General features: G+C 42.4%; 1 protein-coding gene across 1 annotated transcript; it reads right to left on the bottom strand.

The window, feature by feature from the left end:
- Positions 1–844: 844 nt before the first annotated feature.
- On the bottom strand, positions 845–5,455 carry abitram (actin binding transcription modulator). Its single transcript, XM_007897568.2, has 6 exons — positions 5,326–5,455; positions 3,503–3,554; positions 3,251–3,380; positions 2,162–2,238; positions 1,134–1,203; positions 845–1,056 (listed from the first exon to the last, which is right to left on the bottom strand). The coding sequence occupies exons 1-6, from the start codon at positions 5,402–5,404 to the stop codon at positions 922–924; spliced, it is 543 nt and encodes a 180-aa protein (XP_007895759.1). The 5' UTR covers positions 5,405–5,455; the 3' UTR covers positions 845–921.
- Positions 5,456–20,411: the final 14,956 nt, after the last annotated feature.

Raw genomic sequence — 20,411 nt, forward strand, 5'->3', positions numbered from 1 at the left:
GTGAAGGGGGCTTAACAGGAGCCAAGTGGAAAGAATCCCTGCCCCAAGTGACTGGTCTGACCCTCCAAGTCCTGCCAATAAGTCAGGCTGGGTGTGCTGTCATCGGCAGTGCCCTGGAATACTGTGGACCCGCCTGCCTCAGGAACCGTATCTCTGTGCCTGCCACAAAGGGTTGATTCAATTCTAAAATTCTGTCACCAATGCGTCCTTGGAGTCAGTTCAGCTCAAAGACTGCGCATACCTCTTTATTCCTCCCCCCAACCCTGGAGGCTAGTCATCTCTCAGTGAACTTTGTACATCAACAAAATCAAAAATGTGCTTGTTCATTTTCCCCTCCCCCAGACAGTATATTTTAAAGTATCCAAAGGAGACTGCGGATATACTTTTATTTGCACCTTATTACCTATTCTCTCTCTGAATCTCATTCAGAAAATACTGTAAGTCATAAACTGATAAACTTTGACTTCAGCTCAGACTTAATAATAATAATCCTTGCATTTGATATAACGCTTTTCACGTCTTCTAGACATCCCAAAGCGCTTCATAGAATATAATGTAAAGTGAATTGACTGTATATTTGTGGGCGAAACATGGCAGCCAAATATGCACAGCAGTGTCCCACAAACAGTCATAGATTGAAGTGACCAATTTTTTATTATTGTTTTTTTTCTTCTTGAGGGATTATTATCAGGCGTGTGGAGTAAGGAAACTTGCCCAAGGTTTCGCCCTGGCGGGAATCGAACCCAGGTCTTTCGCAAGCGAGCCGAGTGCTCTAAGTACTGAGCTCCAGGACTTGGCATTGATTCTGACTAATTACATAACAAAGTTAATATGAAGCATACTGCTCTTTAAAATAGACAGTTTTACCAATTACTTCAGATCTTTTGTTTGGCGAGAAGCAGTATCCAGCAGTGAATGGTTTCAGGATTGTTCTGCCGTTCTGGTTCTTTTTACAGTAATTTCTTGATACTGTTCCCGGGTGATCAGTGCTTGGGTAATACTTTTGCTTTCTTCGAATTTGGGTAATACAACAGCAATGTATCCTTCTGTGGAGGGCTGGATGAAAAATAGATTTTAAACAAAGTGAAATAAAAATAAATACAATCAATAATAATATGAGCTGTGTAATTTACCTTTTCTTGTAGAAGGCTGGGCTCCTGGAGTATGTTTTCATTTACTTCCAACAACCGTCCTCTGATACAACTGTAATAAGAGGACGATTGGTATATCAATAGAATCCCTGGTCTTTGAGAAGTGCTAACAAATAACAAACCTCTTCCTGAAATCACTGTAATAGCGCAGACTCTGGAACTGTTTTTTAGCATCAATCCTCTATGCACTCAGACATGAACTTTAATTGTAAACTGAGGCACTAACATTTGCAACTTAACATATGGCATATAATTTGATTGGAAGAATGAGTATCAAATGGCAGTAGATTGCCCATTTCCACAGTGAATTACTTTTTACAACAATGAAGACAAAAGTTTTGACTCCGGAGCATACAAATCAAGCAGAGGTCTAATTAAAATGTAACAACAGAATAGTATCATTAAGGGACATTTTTAGCCATGTCAGGGGATGACATTGAGCAGAGACCAAAGCAAGATTTGGGAGACACTGAACACTGCTGATTTGCACTCATTAGCATTTAACAGCAAACTCTGGCTATTCTTAGAAAATACAACATCATGCTAACCAGGAGTACAAAGCCATGATCCACATGTGCAATGACATAAGTCTAACTTTCCCAGGGAGAACGGCACCAGATGGTGAAATAAACCTAGCTCGGACCTGATCTAAATATAAAATGTACTGTAAATTGCCCCCCAAAAGATGGTCTTCATCACCAGTTTATATGGTGCCACAATACTAAAAATCATTGTTATTGTATCCAGAATTGACGGAGAAATTGACTAGCATCTGGGACTTGTTTCCACTGTTGCATTTAAAATAAAACTGATGTCCTTATGTAAACTTCTTTATTTACTCCACTCCTCCAACCCTTACACAAGTTGCCATTCACTTGTTAATTAATTGGACATTCCAATTAGTGTTACATTTACGAAGACTTTCTACACAGCAATTTTCAATAGCTGTAGTTATTCAGTGAGTTTTAGTAAACATTAGTAAACACACATCTTCAGAGTAAAAGTCTTGCCTGTATATTGTATACTCTTCACCATCTGTACATTTTATCCTGCACAATGGGGCAAGCTCAGTGAGAAACTGTCCACCCTGAAAAAGATTAATCATAATATAATAATCATCTTTGCATTTGATACAGCACTTTATCATGCAGTTGAGACATCTCAAAGCGATTAACTGTAACTTGTAGTGATGGTATATTTGTAGGCAAACGTGGTAGCCAATTTACACGCAGCAGTTCCATGAAGTAAATGACCAATTTTATTTGGGAAATTAATGCCCACCTGAACAAGCAAATGGAACCTCAACTTAATGTGTCATCTGAAGGATGGAGTACCCTTCATTGGGTTATCAGTATAGACCATGAGTTCAAAGCCCTCATGTGGGGACTCATAAGCGAGGGTAGCCCAGTTGCAGATTGGTAATGTTGAAGAAACCATATAAATCAAACTTAATGTAGGTGATATTCTGTTTAGTAATCTTAATGATCTGCATGAGTTGTTCTTAGTATTGTATAAGCTAATTGTGTGAAGATCTTTACATTTCAAAGAATGCTGAATAACTCATTAAAATTCTTTTAAATACAATGATTTGAAAAATATATAAATTTCATTTAAAAATCAAAATAAAATTAATTCAAACTTATCTTCCTATCAGTCTTTGTAAAAACATACAATTAGGAAACTCCATGTTAGTAAATTGTCCAGTGTCCAAGGGACCTGCCCTCCATAGCTCCTTGATAACAAAAGGACGATTGATATGTTCCCGAGCAGCTCTACACACTGCAATGGGAACCAGTATTTCAGACCAGCTGGGAGCAGATTCATAGTCAGACAACTCAGTGAAGCCCTCTGCTGGCTGAATATACAGCAATGCCCAGATGGCAGTGCATTTCTGCTGTTTGGTTCATTACTGTGCTGCTATGATTCTCTTCCAGACACGCACTACTGATCTCCCCAAGATGTCATCTGATAGATTGAAAGAGAAAAGGAGATCTTAGTAACGCTTGCCTGCCTCTCTTTATCGGCAAATAAAGCATGGTGGTGGTTTGGGGAGGAAATGGGATGGATTAGAATAAAATTGAAGACTTTTAATATCTTACCCGTTTTGATTTCCCAGTGACCTTGTTCTGAAGTCGGCTGCAGTTGGCACTGATTTGGTAGTTTATACTTTGAATTTTTCTCCCACTTTGTAAGAGAGGATGAGATTCTGCCAGTGTGATGACACACAACCTATGACATATAGCAATGAGCTTGTTTTAATTTCTATGATTCTACCAGGCAACACTTTCAATGCCAATTGCAATGTGCAAAAATCAATTACAAAGATTACAAAGTAGTAGTGTGACACCTACCTGTTAGAATGTTGTAAGACACAGTGATCTTCACAAGGTTTTCCTTTAACATCTGGAAAACAATATAGTGCAAACAAACAAATTACATTTGTACAGTGCCTTTCACGTCGGGAGGACGGCCAAAGGCGCTGGACAGTTAGAGATTTGGACCCGAGTTGCGGGTTGATATCAGGAGTGGAGGGCAGGAAGGGTAGGAGGGTGACCTGAAGGCGCGATCGAAGAGAAGTCTTGAGATGGACCTTGGAGGCAAGGGAGGGAGCGAGGCGAAGGGACTATGGGTTGGAGTTCCAAAGGGAGGGGGCAGAGATGCTAAAGGCCCTCTGCCAATGGTAGGGTGGGCTGAGCGGGGGAAGTAGAGCAGGCTGGATCCTGCTGAGTGAAGAGAACAGACAGGTCGGTTGGGGGTTAGCAGGTCATAGGTAAGGAGGAGCAAGACCTTTGAGAGCTTTAAAGGCGAGGATGAGGATTTTGAACTCTATCATTTGGGGGATGGGGAGCTTGGCGTGGATAGGGTCACAGAGCCTGGTGTGAGGGAGGACACAAGCTGCAAAGTTCTGGATGATCTGCAGATTGTAGCGGGATGAGTTGGGAAGGCTGACAAGCAGTACGGTCAGCTACATTTATGTGAAAGGTCCTCTACAAATACAAGCTGCTTGTATAAAAGAATTAAAAAAATGCAGGCTGCATTCCCACTGCCTCCCTCAGAAATCTATTTGTTGAAACCTAAGCTCAGACTCAGGAAGTGGAACAGGCTTCAAAGCCCTCCGTGGTCTTGCTCCCCCCTACCTCTGCGACCTCTTAACTCCCTACCATCCTGTTCGCTCCCTCCGCTCAGCGGGCTCCGGGCTGCTTCATGTTCCCCGCCTCGCTCACCCCACTATTGGTGGGCAGGTCTTCTGCCACTCCACCCCCACCCTCTGGAACTCCATCCCAGTCCCTCCGCCTCGGCCCTCCTTTGTCTCCTTCAAGACCCATCTCAAGACCCTCCTCTTTGACTGTGCCTTTCGATCTCCCTGCTTCCCATCCTGCCCTCCACCCTCCCCGATCCCGAGCTCGGGTCTGTAACGCTGTCTGTCCAGCGCCCTGGGACGTCCTCCCGATGTGAAAGGCGCTATACAAATGTAATTTTGGTGTTGTTTAAAGATAGTGGTAAATAGGTGGAAATAAACCACTCGGGTGAGCAAAGGCAGACTGCGTCAGTAAATTTGGGGTGTTTTAGACAGGCAAGGAGGGAGGGAGGGAGGGAGGGAGGGAGCCATGGGGACTTTCGGATGGAGTGCCAGAGAGTGGGGGCAGAATAGTGAGCAGTTCATCTACGATGGTGAGATGGTTGGTTCGCTTAGCGAAGGGAGCGGCCGGGTCACAGAGCTACAATGGGATGAAACTACGGAGGGATTTGGATGTGAGAAGAAGAATATTGAATTCAATCCGCTGGCGGCCGGGGAGCGGCCGGAGCTCAGTGAGGGTGAGGGCTGGTGGGGCTCACAGGTCCCGGCACAGGAGAGGAGAGTGTGCGGTGTGTGTGATGGGAGGCTGGGCCTGGCCGGACAGAGGGTCAGCAGGGGGCTTTCCAGAGGAGTTACATCTGCCGCAGTGGAAGATTTGCTGATGTTTTTCCTGTATCCCAACATGGTCCCCATGACTGGACCATCCCGGCGGCCTGGACTGATGATGGCGAGTCAGCCGCTCAGGTCCTGCAGCAGTGACAGACAGAGGCCCTGTACAGCAGCTCAGCTCAGCTCAGCTCAGGCACCGACTCTTACTGTTAACCCTACAAACTGACGTGAAGCTCCTCACGGTGAGTGTGGCTCAGCGCCGCCCACCTGTCTTGTACCAGCGGGTGAAGTACCGCTCCACCACGGACGGGCAGCTCGCAGCCTCCCCCTCCCCCTCCTCCGCCATCACGACAGCCACCGAACCACCGCGCACAGCCCTCACCGGAAGTGGGGCATCGCCTCGCGCCGTGCCCCAGGTGACAGCCCTCACCGGAAGTGAGGCGTCGCCTGGCGCCGTGCCCCAGGTGACAGCCCTCACCGGAAGTGAGGCATCGCCTGGCGCCGTGCCCCAGGTGACAGCCCTCACCGGAAGTGAGGCGTCGCCTGGCGCCGTGCCCCAGGTGACAGCCCTCGCCGGAAGTGGGGCAGTGGCGTGGTGCGCACGCGCGTGGTCTCCCGGTTGTGGGCAGCAGGAACTGGGGGTGGAGGGATGAGAAAGGTACAGAGGTGCAGTGTCTGTGATTAACAGAGCAACTGTTAGCAGAGGTTTATCAATCAATAAAGATAGTTTGAAGTGAAAAGTGCTACCTTATGTGAGGGAACCTGGATACATTTTTTTCCTGTTTCGCCCACAAAATATACAGTCACTGTACAGTATATTCTGTGATGCGCTTTGAGACGTCTCGAGGACGTGATAAGGTGCTATATCAAATGCAAAGATTATTATAATTATATTATTAAATATACAAGTTGTTGTATTAGAAAAGGGAAGGGAGCGTCTCCAGGCGTCCCGGCCAACAATCCTAAAAGTAAAATTGGTCACTCACTCACCTCACGGCTGTTTGTAAGACATTGCTGTGCGCAAACTGACTGCCACGTTCGCCTCGGTTGGGAAGAGCTAAGGCTTAGAAACTCCAGAGTGTACATTGAGGGTACTATTGGAATTTAACCAGTTAAAACTGTAGCTCAATGGTTGAGCACTCGCTTTGCAAGCGAGAGACCTGAGTTCAATTCCAGGCAGGGCGAAACCTTGGGCAAGTTTCCTTACTCCACACGCCTAATAATAATCCCTCCAAAACAAAAAAAACAATAATAAATTGGTCATTTTCAATCTACGACTGTTTGTGGGACATTGCTGTGCGCAATTGGCTGCCGCGTTCGCCCACTAATATACAGTCAATTCACTTTACAGTGTGTTCTGTGAAGCGCTTTGGGACGTCCTCCCGACGTGAAAAGCGCTATATCAAATGCAAGGATTATTATTATTATTATTATTATTAAAACAGCATTGCCTCATGTTCAAATCTCTCCACAACCTTGCTTCACCCTATCTCCTCCAACCATTCCATCCCAGTCACTCCCTTCACTCAATGATCACTGACCTGCCTCATGTCTCTTGACCCTGTCTGGCTGCCACTTTCGCCTACAAATATACAGGCACTTCACGGTAAAATCCTGTGAAGAGCTTTGAGATGTTCTGACAATGTGATAAAGCACTATATCAAACGCAAACAAGTTGTTAGCCATTCCGGCCCATTGTCTGGAATTCCATCCTGAAGTCCCTCTAACTTGCTCCTTTCCTCCCCTCTTTCAAGGCATGCCTCAAAACATATCTCTTTGATGGTGCTTTTAGTCATCTTTCCTCTCCCCACCTCCTTGGCCCCCACAATCAGGTGGGTGCCCATTCAGCACAGTGAAGTGCTTTGAGACGTTGTTGGTATGTGAAAGGTGCTATATAAATGTGAATTGTATTAGATTGAGAGCACTGTCTGGCAAGCTTCTATTGATTGCCCAGCTAAGATCACATAGCTGTTAGGGCTTTGACTTGTAGGATTAACAGGAGCTGGGTGGGAAGAATCCCTGCTCCCCATGACTAGTTTGCCCCTCCAAGCTGAACAGCCAGGCTGACGGGTCTGTTTTTCAGCAGTGCCCTGGAGTACTGTGATCCCACCTGGCTCAAGAACTGGACTTCTGAGACCACCACAGAGGGCTACTCTAGAAAGCTATAGAGGCAGAATCAATAGAGATGTTTAAACAAAACATAAACAGATATGTGAGTAATGGAATGAGTGGGGGTTACGGATGGAGCTTTGGGACGAAAAGATATGCCAAAATCAAATAAGTTGGTAAACAGGCACAATGGGTTAATTGGCCTTCTTCTGTTCCTTTTTTCTATGTTAGCTATTGCCACTTTCATTGTATAATTTCCAAGAATTTATTTCCCTTTTACCTACCCTCACAATTTAAAATTCTAACATCTGGAATCATCAGCATTTGGTGTGAGTTAGAGAGGGAAGCAATAAAGCACAGGTGGAAAAAACCCATCTTGGTCAGGGACCAATTGTGAGGAAGAAAATCTGAGGATCGAGTGGAGGCCAAGATTGTGTACTGATTTGATGAGTTTGAGAGAGAGACCTGGAAAGTTAGGAAGGTCAGAGTCGGAAGTAAGGAGACGTTGGCCAGAGGCAAGGAGCATGGCTTCTGTCGTGTCCATGTATAATTGCAAGAAATCAAGGCTCATCCAGGGATATGGATCCAACATGAAAAATAGTGATGAGATTGGATAGTAGCTAACTAACTACAGGCTGAATTCTATTTTATTATTTCAATGCTAACCAAGTTATGCCGTGTTACATCATATTATTTAGTGGTGCATACATAAAATGTATTTTATTCATCATTTGCAAGAGGGTAGATGTATAATCATAATAATCCTCACATTTGTTACAGCACCTTATAATAATAATAATAATAATCATTGCATTTGATATAGCGCTTTTCACGTCGGGAGGACGTCCCAAAGCGCTTCACAGAACACACTGTAAAGTGAGTTGACTGTATATTTGTGGGCGAACGCGGCGGCCAATTGTGCACAGCAATGTCCCACAAACAGTCGTAGATTGAAAATGACCAATTTATTATTGTTTTTTGTTTTGGAGGGATTATTATTAGGCGTGTGGAGTAAGGAAACTTGCCCAAGGTTTCGCCCTGCCTGGAATTGAACTCAGTTCTCTCGCTTGCAAAGCGAGTGCTCTAACCACTGAGCTACAGGACTCCACAAATTTTATGTCAGAAGGATGTCCATCCTAGAATGTCTGTCCTAGGAAGGGTAGTGACCGTGTATTTTGTAGGGAAATATGGCAGCTAATTTGTGTACAATAACGTCCCACAAACAGCCATAAACTGAATGACCATTTTTTAATTTGAGGTAATGTTGGCTAGTTCACCATGCGAAACCTTTCTCTTTTCCAATATTGCCACAAGATGCTTAACATCCACCCGAGCAGGCAGACAAGATCTCAGTTTAATGCCCCATCAGAAAGAAGGCAACTCCAACAATGCAGTGCACTTGGAGTGTCACTGTTGAGTTCAAGGTCCCACTCCATTTGATGGGAAGACAATCAAAGTGCACCACCTGATAACTCGTTTCCGCATTTGGACAGTGCAAATAATCCATCTATGAAACATAGTGCTAAAGAATGTCGTTCGGTACTCATGTCAAATCCTTTTCACCTTTAAAAGTTCCTGACAAAATTTGAGGTGAATTTACCAGTAATAATAATAATAATAATAATAATCCTTGCATTTGATATAGCGCTTTTCACGTCGGGAGGACGTCCCAAAGCGCTTCACAGAATACACTGTAAAGTGAATTGACTGTATATTTGTGGGCGAACGCGGCAGCCAATTGCGCACAGCAATGTCCCACAAACAGTCGTAGATTGAAAATGACCAATTTATTATTGTTTTTAGTTTTGGAGGGACTATTATTAGGCTCTGTGTGGAGTAAGGAAACTTGCCCAAGGTTTCGCCCTCTGCCTGGAATTGAACTCAGGTCTCTCGCTTGCAAAGCGAGTGCTCTAACCACTGAGCCACAGTAACTGCCCTAGGTTGGAGCTTGAACCTGCTGTTCACTATACCCCTGGCTTTTTCTTTAGAATCTTTTCTCTATATTTTGATGAGGGCTGAAGGCTTCAGGTCTTTAACCTTCTGTCAGCTATTTTACGCTTGATCACGCTGCTGATGCTTCAGAGCCTGTCTGTCTTTTTTTCATCCCAAACTGGCAAATTTCACAGAGCATGAAATGATGGTTCAGCTGGAGATCCTCAGCAGGATTCCAGCCATAGGAGAGGTTAGATATGCCCGTGCACAGTATTTGAAAGCATGTAGTGGAGCATAACCACAGAAAAAAATGCTTTAAAAACTATGAGGAAATGTTGCAATAAAATCAGTGACTGTCCAGCCATTTTGCAATGCTTACTGCTTTGTACACTTCGCTTATAGAATCATAGAATCGTACAGCACAAAAAGAGGCCATTCGTCCCATCGAGTTTGTGCTGGCTCTTTGAATAGAGCTATTAATGTCAATCCCACTCCCCAACCCTTTCCCCATAACCCTGCAAACCCTTCCTCCTCAAATACCCGTCCACCGTGTTTTTAAAAGGGACAGCTTATACTGGAAGAAATACTGTACGACAGAAGTTGTCCCGACAGGGGTAGTTTTATGTACACAATCAATGCTAAAAAGTCAGGGGTTCTTATTTTCACAGTTAAATATCTTATCTCATGCATTGCATGTCTAGTCAACTGAAGTTTTATTAGACAACTTGAGAGGGTTTTTTAAGCTCCTGTAATTTCTACAGCTCTATTATTCTATAGTTCCATGATAAAGTGCCAGTTTTGAAGATAAAGCAGAATAATAGCAAAAAAGCTTTTGACTCTTCCAGGCAATCCCATAAAGATATGAAACAGAAAAATGAGCTAGTCACTTTGACTCTGCAGCCATACTAATGTGACACTCGTCAGATACAGTTCAGTGCCAGATGTTTAATTCATAGGAAAACAATTCATTCATTCAGAGGAGGAGGCGTCAATCATCCAAACCACCATCTCAATGAAAAAAACTAATCTCTAAAAAAAACTGCTACTGGTTAGACAAGATACATAAAGTATTCCCCAAATGTGATCAGTAGAGGGCAATAGAATTCAATGTTTAGATATCAATGCCACAATTTTGAACTTTTACTGAAGGTGTAGAGCCAGATATTTTTATAAGGTTCCTAATTAACAGTTTGCTTTAATAAATAGTTTATATTTATTAAATTTAAAGGGATAGGTTTAAAATATTTTAAAGAAAACGGGTGAAAAATGTTATCTTTAATATCATACCTATCACTGGTGTGAATTAGCACACTGTGAGCCATTCTCTTCCTGGTGATGTCCCAGTCGATGACTGACAGTGGCTGAACATTCAATTCCGTTACTTTGCCAAGTGGAAGCAACCAAAGCTGCTTTCAGAAGCCGTTGAGCTGGTCTTTGGTGGAACTTGGACCTGCAGCCATGTGGAACCCAGCAATTCAGTGCAGGTTTGTCGAATGCACCTTTACTCAACTCTTCAAAGTTAAAAATCCCTTTGTTAAATATGCTCCACTCTATCTCTGCAATGTCCCCTGTCCATATCCTCTGTCCTTTTGAATCTGGATATTGCTCATTCCTCATTTCATTATTGCACCATTGATAGCTGAGCCTTCAAAAAGTACTCTACTGTCTGGAAATCTGGGAAAATCCCTTTACCTTTTGCTAACTCTCTCTGTCTTCAAAATTGTCTTGTAAACAATTTGTCCCAGGCTTTGGTCAACACCTTCAGACTTATCCTCCTTTCCTCCCTCCTTGGGATTCCTCAACTTTGTGAACCATTTTGAGATGTTTACCAACAAAATAACAGTACGTAGTTTGGGACATGATATGTCTTCTTTCACCTAACAAATTTTTATGTTCCTGTGTTCTCATAGGTGCAATTAGTGATGCACATTGATCAATGATATCCCCAGTTCTCAAAGATTTGAATTAATTCAAATCCATGTGGCTGGAGAAAGTCAAAATCAGTGCCATAGGGATTCTACAGGCTCCAGTTTTTCATAACCCAATATAAAAGAACATTTCTTGGATAATATGTGTTGGTGGTCTGTTAGCTTATTGCAGTGTATTACAGTGCAAGGACCTTACGTTCTACTTCAATTAACTTTTACCTGTGTATATTTTACAAGACAAGTTTACATTTCTGTAACGCCTTTCACATTCAAATGATATCCCAAAGCGCTTAATCGACCACCTGCTCCCTCGACCCCATCCCTACCCTGCTCCTTGCCTCCCAGCTCCACCTCCTTGCCCCTCTCACTGACATCAAAAACCTCTCCCTGTCTACTGGTACTGTTCCCACCCCCTTAAAAATGGCCATCATCACTCCTATCCTTAAAAAAACCCTCCCTGGACCCATCACTGCTCTCAAATTAGCGCCCAATTTCCAACCTCCCTTTCCTTTCCAAGTTCCTGGAATGAGTTGTTGCATCCCAGCTTCGCTCCTTCCTCTCCCGCCACTCTCTTCACAAACCCTTCCAATCAGGTTTCCACAGCACAGAAACAGCCCTGGTCAAAAGTGGCAAATGACATTCTGTCCATCTGCAACCAGGGCTCTCTCTGCCTCCTTGTCCTCCTTGAACTCTCTGCTGCTTTCAATACCGTCGACCACTCTATCCTCATCCACTGCCTCTCCTCTCACCTCAGCCTTCATGGTTCTGTCTTTGACTGATTCAGATCGTACCTGTCACACCGCCTCCACTTCATCTCCACAAACGGTTTCTCCTCTAGCCCCTACACTGTCTCGTGTGGCATTCCTTGGTCCCCTCCTCTTCAACATCTACATGCTCTCTCTTGGTGACACCATCCACAGACACGGGGTCAACTTCCACGTATGCAATGACACCCAACTCTATCTCTCTGCCTCCACCCTGGACTCCAGGACCACTATTGTCCTGACAGAATGTCTGTCAGACATCAAGTCCTGGATGAGGGCTACCTTTTCCCAGTTGAACATCAACAAGACCGAGGCTCTCCTGATTGGCTCCGTCAGCGCCTCCACACCTCAGGTGCTGACAGCATCACCATCTATGGTTGCACACTCCACCTCACTAAGCCAGTCCGGGAACTTGGGGTCTTGTTTGATCCTTAACTATCCTTTCTACTCCACATCTGTGCATGACCCGTACTGCCTTCCCCCACCTCTGCAACATTGCTCGGTTCCGCCACTGTCTCACACCGCAGGCCACCGAAACCCTCAAGCACGCTTTCATTACATCGAAGCTTGACTATGCAAACTTCTTGCTTGTTGGCCTCCCCAACTCCTCCCTCCATAGGCTGCAGATTATCCAGAACTCTGAAGTCCATATCCTCTCCTGCACCAGGCTCTGTGATCCTATTACCCCCATCATCGCCCGACTCCACTGGCTTCCCATCACACAGAGGATACAGTTCAAGATGCTGGTCCTCACCTTCAAAGCCCTCCAAGGTCTTGCTCTCCCCTACCTCTGCGACCTCCTACCAACGATTCTGGTCCCTCCGCTCAGCGGGCTTCGGCCTGCTTCACATCCCCTGTCTCACCCGCCCTACCATTGGTGGGCGGGCCTTCTGCCACTCTGCCCCCACTCACTGGAACTCCATTCCATAGTCCCTCCACCTCGCCCCCTCCCTTACCTCCTTCAAGACTCATCTCAAGACCCTCTTCTTTGACTGTGTTTTCGATCTCCCTGCTTCCACCCCTGCCCTTCACTCTCTCCGATCCCGACCCCCAGCTCGGGTCCGAAACTCTCTCTGTCCAGCACCTTGGGACGTCCTCCTGACATGAAAGGCGGTTTACAAATGTAATTTTGTTGTTGTTGTAACAGTACTGTCTGGGCAGCCAAACTGAGAGTGGGATTCGAGGGGGTGGGGAGGAGAAAGATGACTGAAAGAGTTGTCTTAAGATAGGTCTTGAGAAGTAGGTCTTGAGACGGACATTGAATCTGTTATCACATCAAAGAAATATTAGCATAGCTATGCAAAAAAAAATGCATTTGCATCCAGCGAGCCAGTACGTTTCTCGAATGGTGCACTTCTGCTTGTTCAAGCACATTAAATTGCAGAGAATACATCACATACCTGAATTCTACTGACGCACTGCTGCAGCAACAAGATTACCAATGTTATAGTCAGGTATGATACTTTTCCTATTAGTATTAGTGAAATTAAAATATTCTGTATAAAGTGAACCATATTAGTAAACTTTATTTGGCTTGATTTTATCCTCAGTTTATGTAATTGCTATGAATCTGCATTCTCGGTTCCTTTGAGACTGTTAGTGCAAAGTGGTTATTTTATATCTCAATCTAATTAGGTCCAACTCATAATCATTAATCGTGTGTGACTAGATACACTGATAAAGATCAGCAGAATGCAACAAATGATAAAATAAAGTTAATGCACTGGTAAAATATGGCGTAACATTGGAGATGGAGTATTGCAGGCATGAGGTGTTTCTGTTTTTCTCTCTCCACCAATTTTCTCTCTTCCCCTCCTATACTGACACTTTTGTTCTTTCTACATTGATGCCATTCTACTTCTGGTGCCTCAATCAAGGAGCCATGATTCATGTGCGAGCCTTGGCAGAGAGGTTCAGCAGCCTATTCATCTGTGGAGGGCTATCACAGTTGGATCCTATTCATACAGAATATCCACATTCCCGGGCCTTCCATGGAGGTTGCTGGAGAGTGATCAAGACTTGGAAGGGCTTAGCTTGCTCTTTCTAAACCAAGTGCACTGAACATACTATCTTTGTAGCGTCCCCACTTCCTCCCAGCTCCAGCTACTATTCTGTCTGAGTTCAACTAACTCAGCAAGGATTGGGAGTCATCTGACATCCATCCAGCCTGTGTCCCAATACTGCACTGGGTGGCTCCATCACCAACACAGCCACCATAGGAGCAAAGATACTTTCTTCTGATCAGAAAGTTGTTGTGATGATAGAAGATACTAAAAAAGTGGAACTACTTTAGTTTCTCATTCTTGAAAATACTGAAGAATCAATACTCTAATCTTAAGTGAAGAGCTCTAGGATACAATTGTGTTAACTGGTGAGTTTATCTGATTGCAGCACTAAAGGGTACAAGTTGCTGCATCTATTGATCAGCTGGGAAAACACCTGGTGTGTGACAAATGTAGCAACCATAACATTACGCTGATATAATGTGATTTTAATCTGAGCTACCTTTGAACAACGTTTGATACATCAGAATATGTGGACTTTATTTACTTGGTTATATTGTCCCTATTCGTAAAATTCAATTATTGTAGTTAAGCAATATAATAATATTTAAAATTAGTTTAATATGGTACTAATTCCTTATCTTACGAAATTAAATAACATTGTTTCAGTATTATCTCTGCAAACAGAACACTCAAAAGGGTGAGACACAGCAAATATTGTAATTTACAAACTGATTAATGATGCGGTAAATTCACATCTACAATAGATATTTTGTCCCAAATATGCGACCTCGACTACCTTCCATGCTTGAGGATAGCTGCTAGATTTTGCGGAGTTGAACTTCTTGACGAGTGCGGTGATCTGCTTCCCTCTGAGCTGGTCTCATGTTCAGTGTGGAACATTGTATCGCCAGACAGTGGTGAGCCAGCAGTTATACATGTTTCAGTTTCAGTGTCAGTAAGACCAAGGCACTGGTCATCTGAGAATCCCACCCTGTGTTTTGGGTTATGCCTAATAAAATGCTTAGACGGTTTTAACTTGCTTTTCTGCTCCAGTAAGTCAACATTTTTAATAATGTTTGCAAGTCTGTGATCCTGTTCTTTTGGCTCAGATTCTGCTACCTGGATGTATTTTTCCTTTCTAGATTTTTTGCGATACCTCCGACATATTCTGTAAAATAAGATAAAATATAATATTCATATTTGCAATGATTCGTGATACTGAGGTAGTAAAATTATATTGATATTAATTTATTTATGCTATAATCCTGATATTTATTTTAAAATAACTATAGGAACAGTTATCAGGATTTGTAAATGTATATTATAGACCATGGTCTTATGAGCAAAGTGAATGCAGCCTGAAGCTTTTCCAGCGCATGTAAGTCAAAGTCCCCAACCTGAATGAGTAAACATTTAGGGCAAATAAAGGTAAACCAATCTGCAGTATTATTCTATTTAGATTGGTGCCTAATATTCTTCAAAAGTATATTTTGGTATATATTTAGTAAGATGTTAGGGAGCAGAGTAGTGCACTGTGTTGAAGCACCAGCATGTAGCACCCAGGATTAGGATGGGGGAATCATTGGCTGGATACAGTTCTCAACACAGAGTTATCAAACTCAGCCATGTGGTTGTGGGGATGTGAAGAATGGAGGACAGATATCATCCCACAAAGAATCGGAGGAACAGTGACTCAAGGCTGCTCTTGTGAAGTTCCTTGCCAACAGTTTCAGTACTGCATTGGTACTGCAATAAAAACGTACTATAGCAATAATAGCGATTAATAATACTTACGCCCAAAGAATCAAGAGTAAAATACAAGTTCCTGCTGAAGATGCTACAGGTAATATCCAAGGGTATATAATCCCTAGGAGTCAGAGAGAAGGTTTGGGTGAAACAATCAAAATATTAAATCAAAACATGAATTTCCAAAGAATGCAAAACAGAAAATGCGAATCTCTGATTATCTAATTTGAAAAAACTGCAACATTCAGTACAAATTATTTGATCGTATCTCAAGATTTCAGTGTGTAGAAACTTTCAAAATTATTTGACACATCAACATATTTTCAGCCTCAAATGATTGCTGTCCATTTGTGCTGTTGGGATGTTGTATGAGTGTTTGTGTGAGAACTGGATCAGGATTGACTGTGATATTCCCAACATTAATTAGCTTGCCACCAGTCAGTGTTCAGACAAACGCATGAAAGATGACAACGTGGGTAAGGTATCAGAGTAGGTTGTTAGTATAAATCACCAGGGTTTTATCTTCTGCTTGCCAGCAAACATAACTTTTGGCGACTTTTTTTGTGCACATGCGTTATAGGATTACCTCTTTAAAACACACACCACCAAAGATCACTACATTACCAACAAGTAGAGATTAATAACCAGTAAATTTATTGACAAACACGACTAACCCCATTTAAAAAACATTAGGCTGGTATCCTGAGAATAAGCAGCTTCAGGCCCGACCACTGTGACAGAGTCGGGGGGAGGGGGAAAGGTGCCCACAACAGAGGCTGGTTATCGACTAGGCTCACTACTGTATTTATCAATGGTATGATATGGTATTCATGGTGATTACTAACACATCGCAGGATACAATTCTTAAGTATGATTAAGGATAAAGAACAGCACAATTCTATAGGAATAGTCAAGATAGGAAAGAGAGGGAAGTATCTGAGTGTTTGCTCAACAGTTACCTTGAATCCTGTGAATACAAAATAAGTCCCTTCTAATTTGAAGGGACATAGTCTGAATCAATTATTGATCCAGGAACTATTTCATGCAAAGCTTATTTTGCGCCCTCAAGGATTTAAATCAAACAAAAGTAAATGTTATTTGTCGGAAGATTCATCAGTTACAATTTCCTGAATTTTGTTCTCAATGGGATGAAGGTGATGGTTAGTGGGACAATTGCTTCAAAGTATTTTGATTATTCAAGATGTTTCTGTGCTCACCAAGGTGAAATGTTCTATTAAATATGCAATTACTTCCATGCAAGTGTACCCAAATGAAATTATTAATGGAGCGCAAATATCACATAAGGGAATATGTTTCAATCATAATAAAATGTATTCACCATGCATTTTCCATCTCTCTTCCAAAACACATTAGCTGCTGTTGGGATATATGTCTTCAGGATTACTGCTTGATTTCTGGTACCTCACCCGTGACCATTCTTCTAGTGTGAGTCTAAGCACTAAGGGTATTTGATTTAACTGTGGGATATGGCAGCTGAGCATAATTTTGTATTGACCTGTGTATTGACTTGTGCATTTACCAGCCAAGGTCACCAGACAGTAATTTGGCTAAGGACTGCACTCTCTGGCCTTGATACGCTGAGGACAATTGCACCTTAATTAAGATTAGTTAACTAAGTATTGAAAGGGGTTCAAAAGTAAAACTGCTCAGTACCATTCCTAGCCATGCACTTATCCACCCAGTCACTGAGGGGAGCTTGTCAATTTTATTTACAAAAAGATTCTATTGATAATCAAATTTTTAAAAGTTCTTCAACGGTGTTCAATATTGCCATTGTTTCTGGGAAAATATTAACCATGCTGTAGTTTCCTCTGCCTTTGCTGCCTCCTGCTGTAGGAGGAGATAACAGCACCACATTAGAAATTGTAATTGATTGACCAGACAAGTGTTTACTGGGAGTCAAAGGTGCAAAATCCTGCTTACTGTCGTCTCCTTTTCAGCTGTTATGCAGATAAAAGTCTTGCTCCTCCACATCTCTGTGACCTGCTAACTCCATATCGACCTGTCCGCTCCCTTGGTTCAGCGGGCCCCAGCCTGTTCCATGTCTCCTGTCTGATCCCCTCCACCATCGGTGGTCAGGCCTTCAGCCTCTCTGCCCCCACCCTTTGAAACTCCATCCCACAGTCCGTTCACCTTGTTCCCTCCCTTGTCTCCTTCAAGGCACGTCTCAAGACCCTCCTCATCAACGGCGCCTTCGGCCACCCTCCTCCCCCTACCCTTCCTGCCCTCCACCCCTCCTGATCCCAACACCTGCTCGGATCCAAAACCCTGACTGTCCAGCACCTTGGAATGTCCTCCTGATGTTATTGTTCCAAAAATTATCCAATTTCAGAAATATACTAGAGGATGCTGTAAGAACCAGTTCGGTTTTATTAACATATTCTATTAGTTTCAATAGAATATATCTTCCACCATGCTTATGGTTACCTCCCCCCAGCTCAGCATCAGGCTCCGCCACTGTTAAGGGCTCCAAAACACTACCCGTGGGAAGAGGCATTATATAAATGCAAGTTGTTATTAGATTTAAGCAGTTTAAAGCCCATTCCACAAGGTCATTTTACTTGATTGCATAAGTGGTCACGATCACTTTTTGGAGAGATTATCCAATAGCTCAGTGCGTTTATCCTTCAGTAGTTGAGCAATACAGGGGCAGTGTCATAACTTATATTTGAATGTTGGATAGTGGTTAAGATATTTAACCCCAGGAGAAAAAAAATGAGGAAAGGAGGAAAGATTGATGGAGGAGATTTGCGAGGGTAAACGTTCATCTACTTATTCTAAATTAGATAAAGATTATTCCCAAATAGCATATTGAATCATAGGAACAGCTTCGGGGATGGATTGGGGAAAAAAAAAGTAAAACATACTTACAGTGGCATTCCTCTTCAGATGTTGCTCCACTTCTATTAGTAGCTTCATTACGAGGGCAGTTTTTACATTCGGTCCGTCCATAATTCTTATTAAATGAACCAAAAGCACATGGAGTACAAATGGTGTCCTGTCTTGCACTGTAGTGTCCAGGTGGACATGCCACTTTTAACAAGAACAAGACAATCAAAAAGTACAGATACACTAAAATGCAAATGTTACAAAACTATAGCTAACAACTGTTCCCAAAAGCTGCTGAAATAACCAGTAGATGCACAGGCACCTACGTTAAATAGAATATTATATCACATTTTACATACAATGTACTTTGACATATCAATGACAAATGACAAATGTCTCTGAAAGAAAATAGCAATAGACTGTTGAACTACCCATTGAATATTGGGAAATGCAGTCAGACAGTTACTATACTGTACTTGTATTTTTTCTATCACATTAGACTGAATAGACTGAGTATGATTGATTAATGGGTAATAAATTAATGGCTAAAAAGCATTTCTAAAATATACTTGCATCTGATAAGAGTTTTATCACACTGAAATGTCAAGCTTCATACGATAGGAATCTATTCTGCTATCTAATGCTCACTGCAGTGTAACAGTGTAAACGGGATATTAAGCAAATATTCATGGTAGCTCAGCCTCCTGGAGCAGGCTTGACTGCCTCAAGAGTTAGGAAGGAAATTTCCAGGTACTTTTTAGAGGTGTTAAAAATTATGAAAGGTTCTGATAAGGTGGTCATTAATAGGCTATTTTCACTTGTTGAGTGAGTGGACATTAAATGTAAGTGGTAGTAGATCCAAAAGAGTTTAGGAGAAACTTCTTTAAGTAGAAGATGAGAAGCTGGAAGCTGTGATTGAAACAAAAACATCAATGTATTTAAGAGGAAACATGGTGCATACATGACAGAAAGAGAATAAAGGGGTATAGGAGAGGGAATTAGGACGGGTCAAGGCTTGTGTGAAATATAAACACTAATACAGACTAGTTGGGCTGAGTGGCCTGTTTCCATAGAGTATAAGTATGTAAGTCTAAAATTCCTTTGCATGAACTGCTCTTGGAGGGCATGATTGAAATCACTATTCTCATGTGCAGATTCAAATCCCATCTCTACAATTCAGGGTGTTAGAGCTTTTTTTTTAGCATGGCATTGTGAAGGATTGTTGCCCTCAAAGAAGATTAATGAGTAACACTGATCTAGAATAACAATTGAAAATATAGTTTGCTTACATAACAACTACTGCGCTTCTAAGTAACTGAGCAAGTGAAGAGCTTGAGACTTTTTTTGGTCACTTTGAGACATTTGGACATGATACGGCATTTTATTAAATGCAAGTTTGTTATCTTTCAGCTCGAAATGTTAAAATAACATCAAATTATATTTGTCTTTAGTCCCATAATCTATTAATTCATCAGTAAGTATGAGGTGGGATGTTTGTATAAATACCAGGAGATTTAGTTTAAACTAGCTGCTCAGTTTTTCTTGTACACTTGGAAGAGGTTCATAGAATCTTACAGCACAAGAGGAGCACACCATTTGGGCCCGTTGTGCCTGTGCCAGCTCTTGAAAAAAGCTATCCAGTTGGTTCCACCCCACGCTCTTTCCCCACAACCTTGCAATTTTTTTCTTATTAAGTATATATCCAATTCCCTTTTGAAAGTTATTATTGAATCTGCTTCCACCACGCTTTCAGGCAGTGCACTCCAGATCGTAACAACTTGCTGCGTAAAAATCTCGGGTTGTAGCTGATGTATTTGAACTGGAACCTCTCATAGGGATTTTTGATCAGCAACCCTTTGTATGGATTCCAGATGCTGAGCTTTGCGCTGATCTTTGCTACAATATCTACTTCAGTAAAATGCTCAATAGATAATCTGTAAAAAGGCTGTTTCCACTTAAGCACAAACAAAAAAATGGAATTAACTATAATGCCCATCAAGATAAAGCTACAGAACAAG

Source organism: Callorhinchus milii, unplaced genomic scaffold (assembly GCF_018977255.1).
Source record: "Callorhinchus milii isolate IMCB2004 unplaced genomic scaffold, IMCB_Cmil_1.0 Scaffold2, whole genome shotgun sequence".
In the NCBI taxonomy this organism is placed as follows: domain Eukaryota; kingdom Metazoa; phylum Chordata; class Chondrichthyes; order Chimaeriformes; family Callorhinchidae; genus Callorhinchus; species Callorhinchus milii.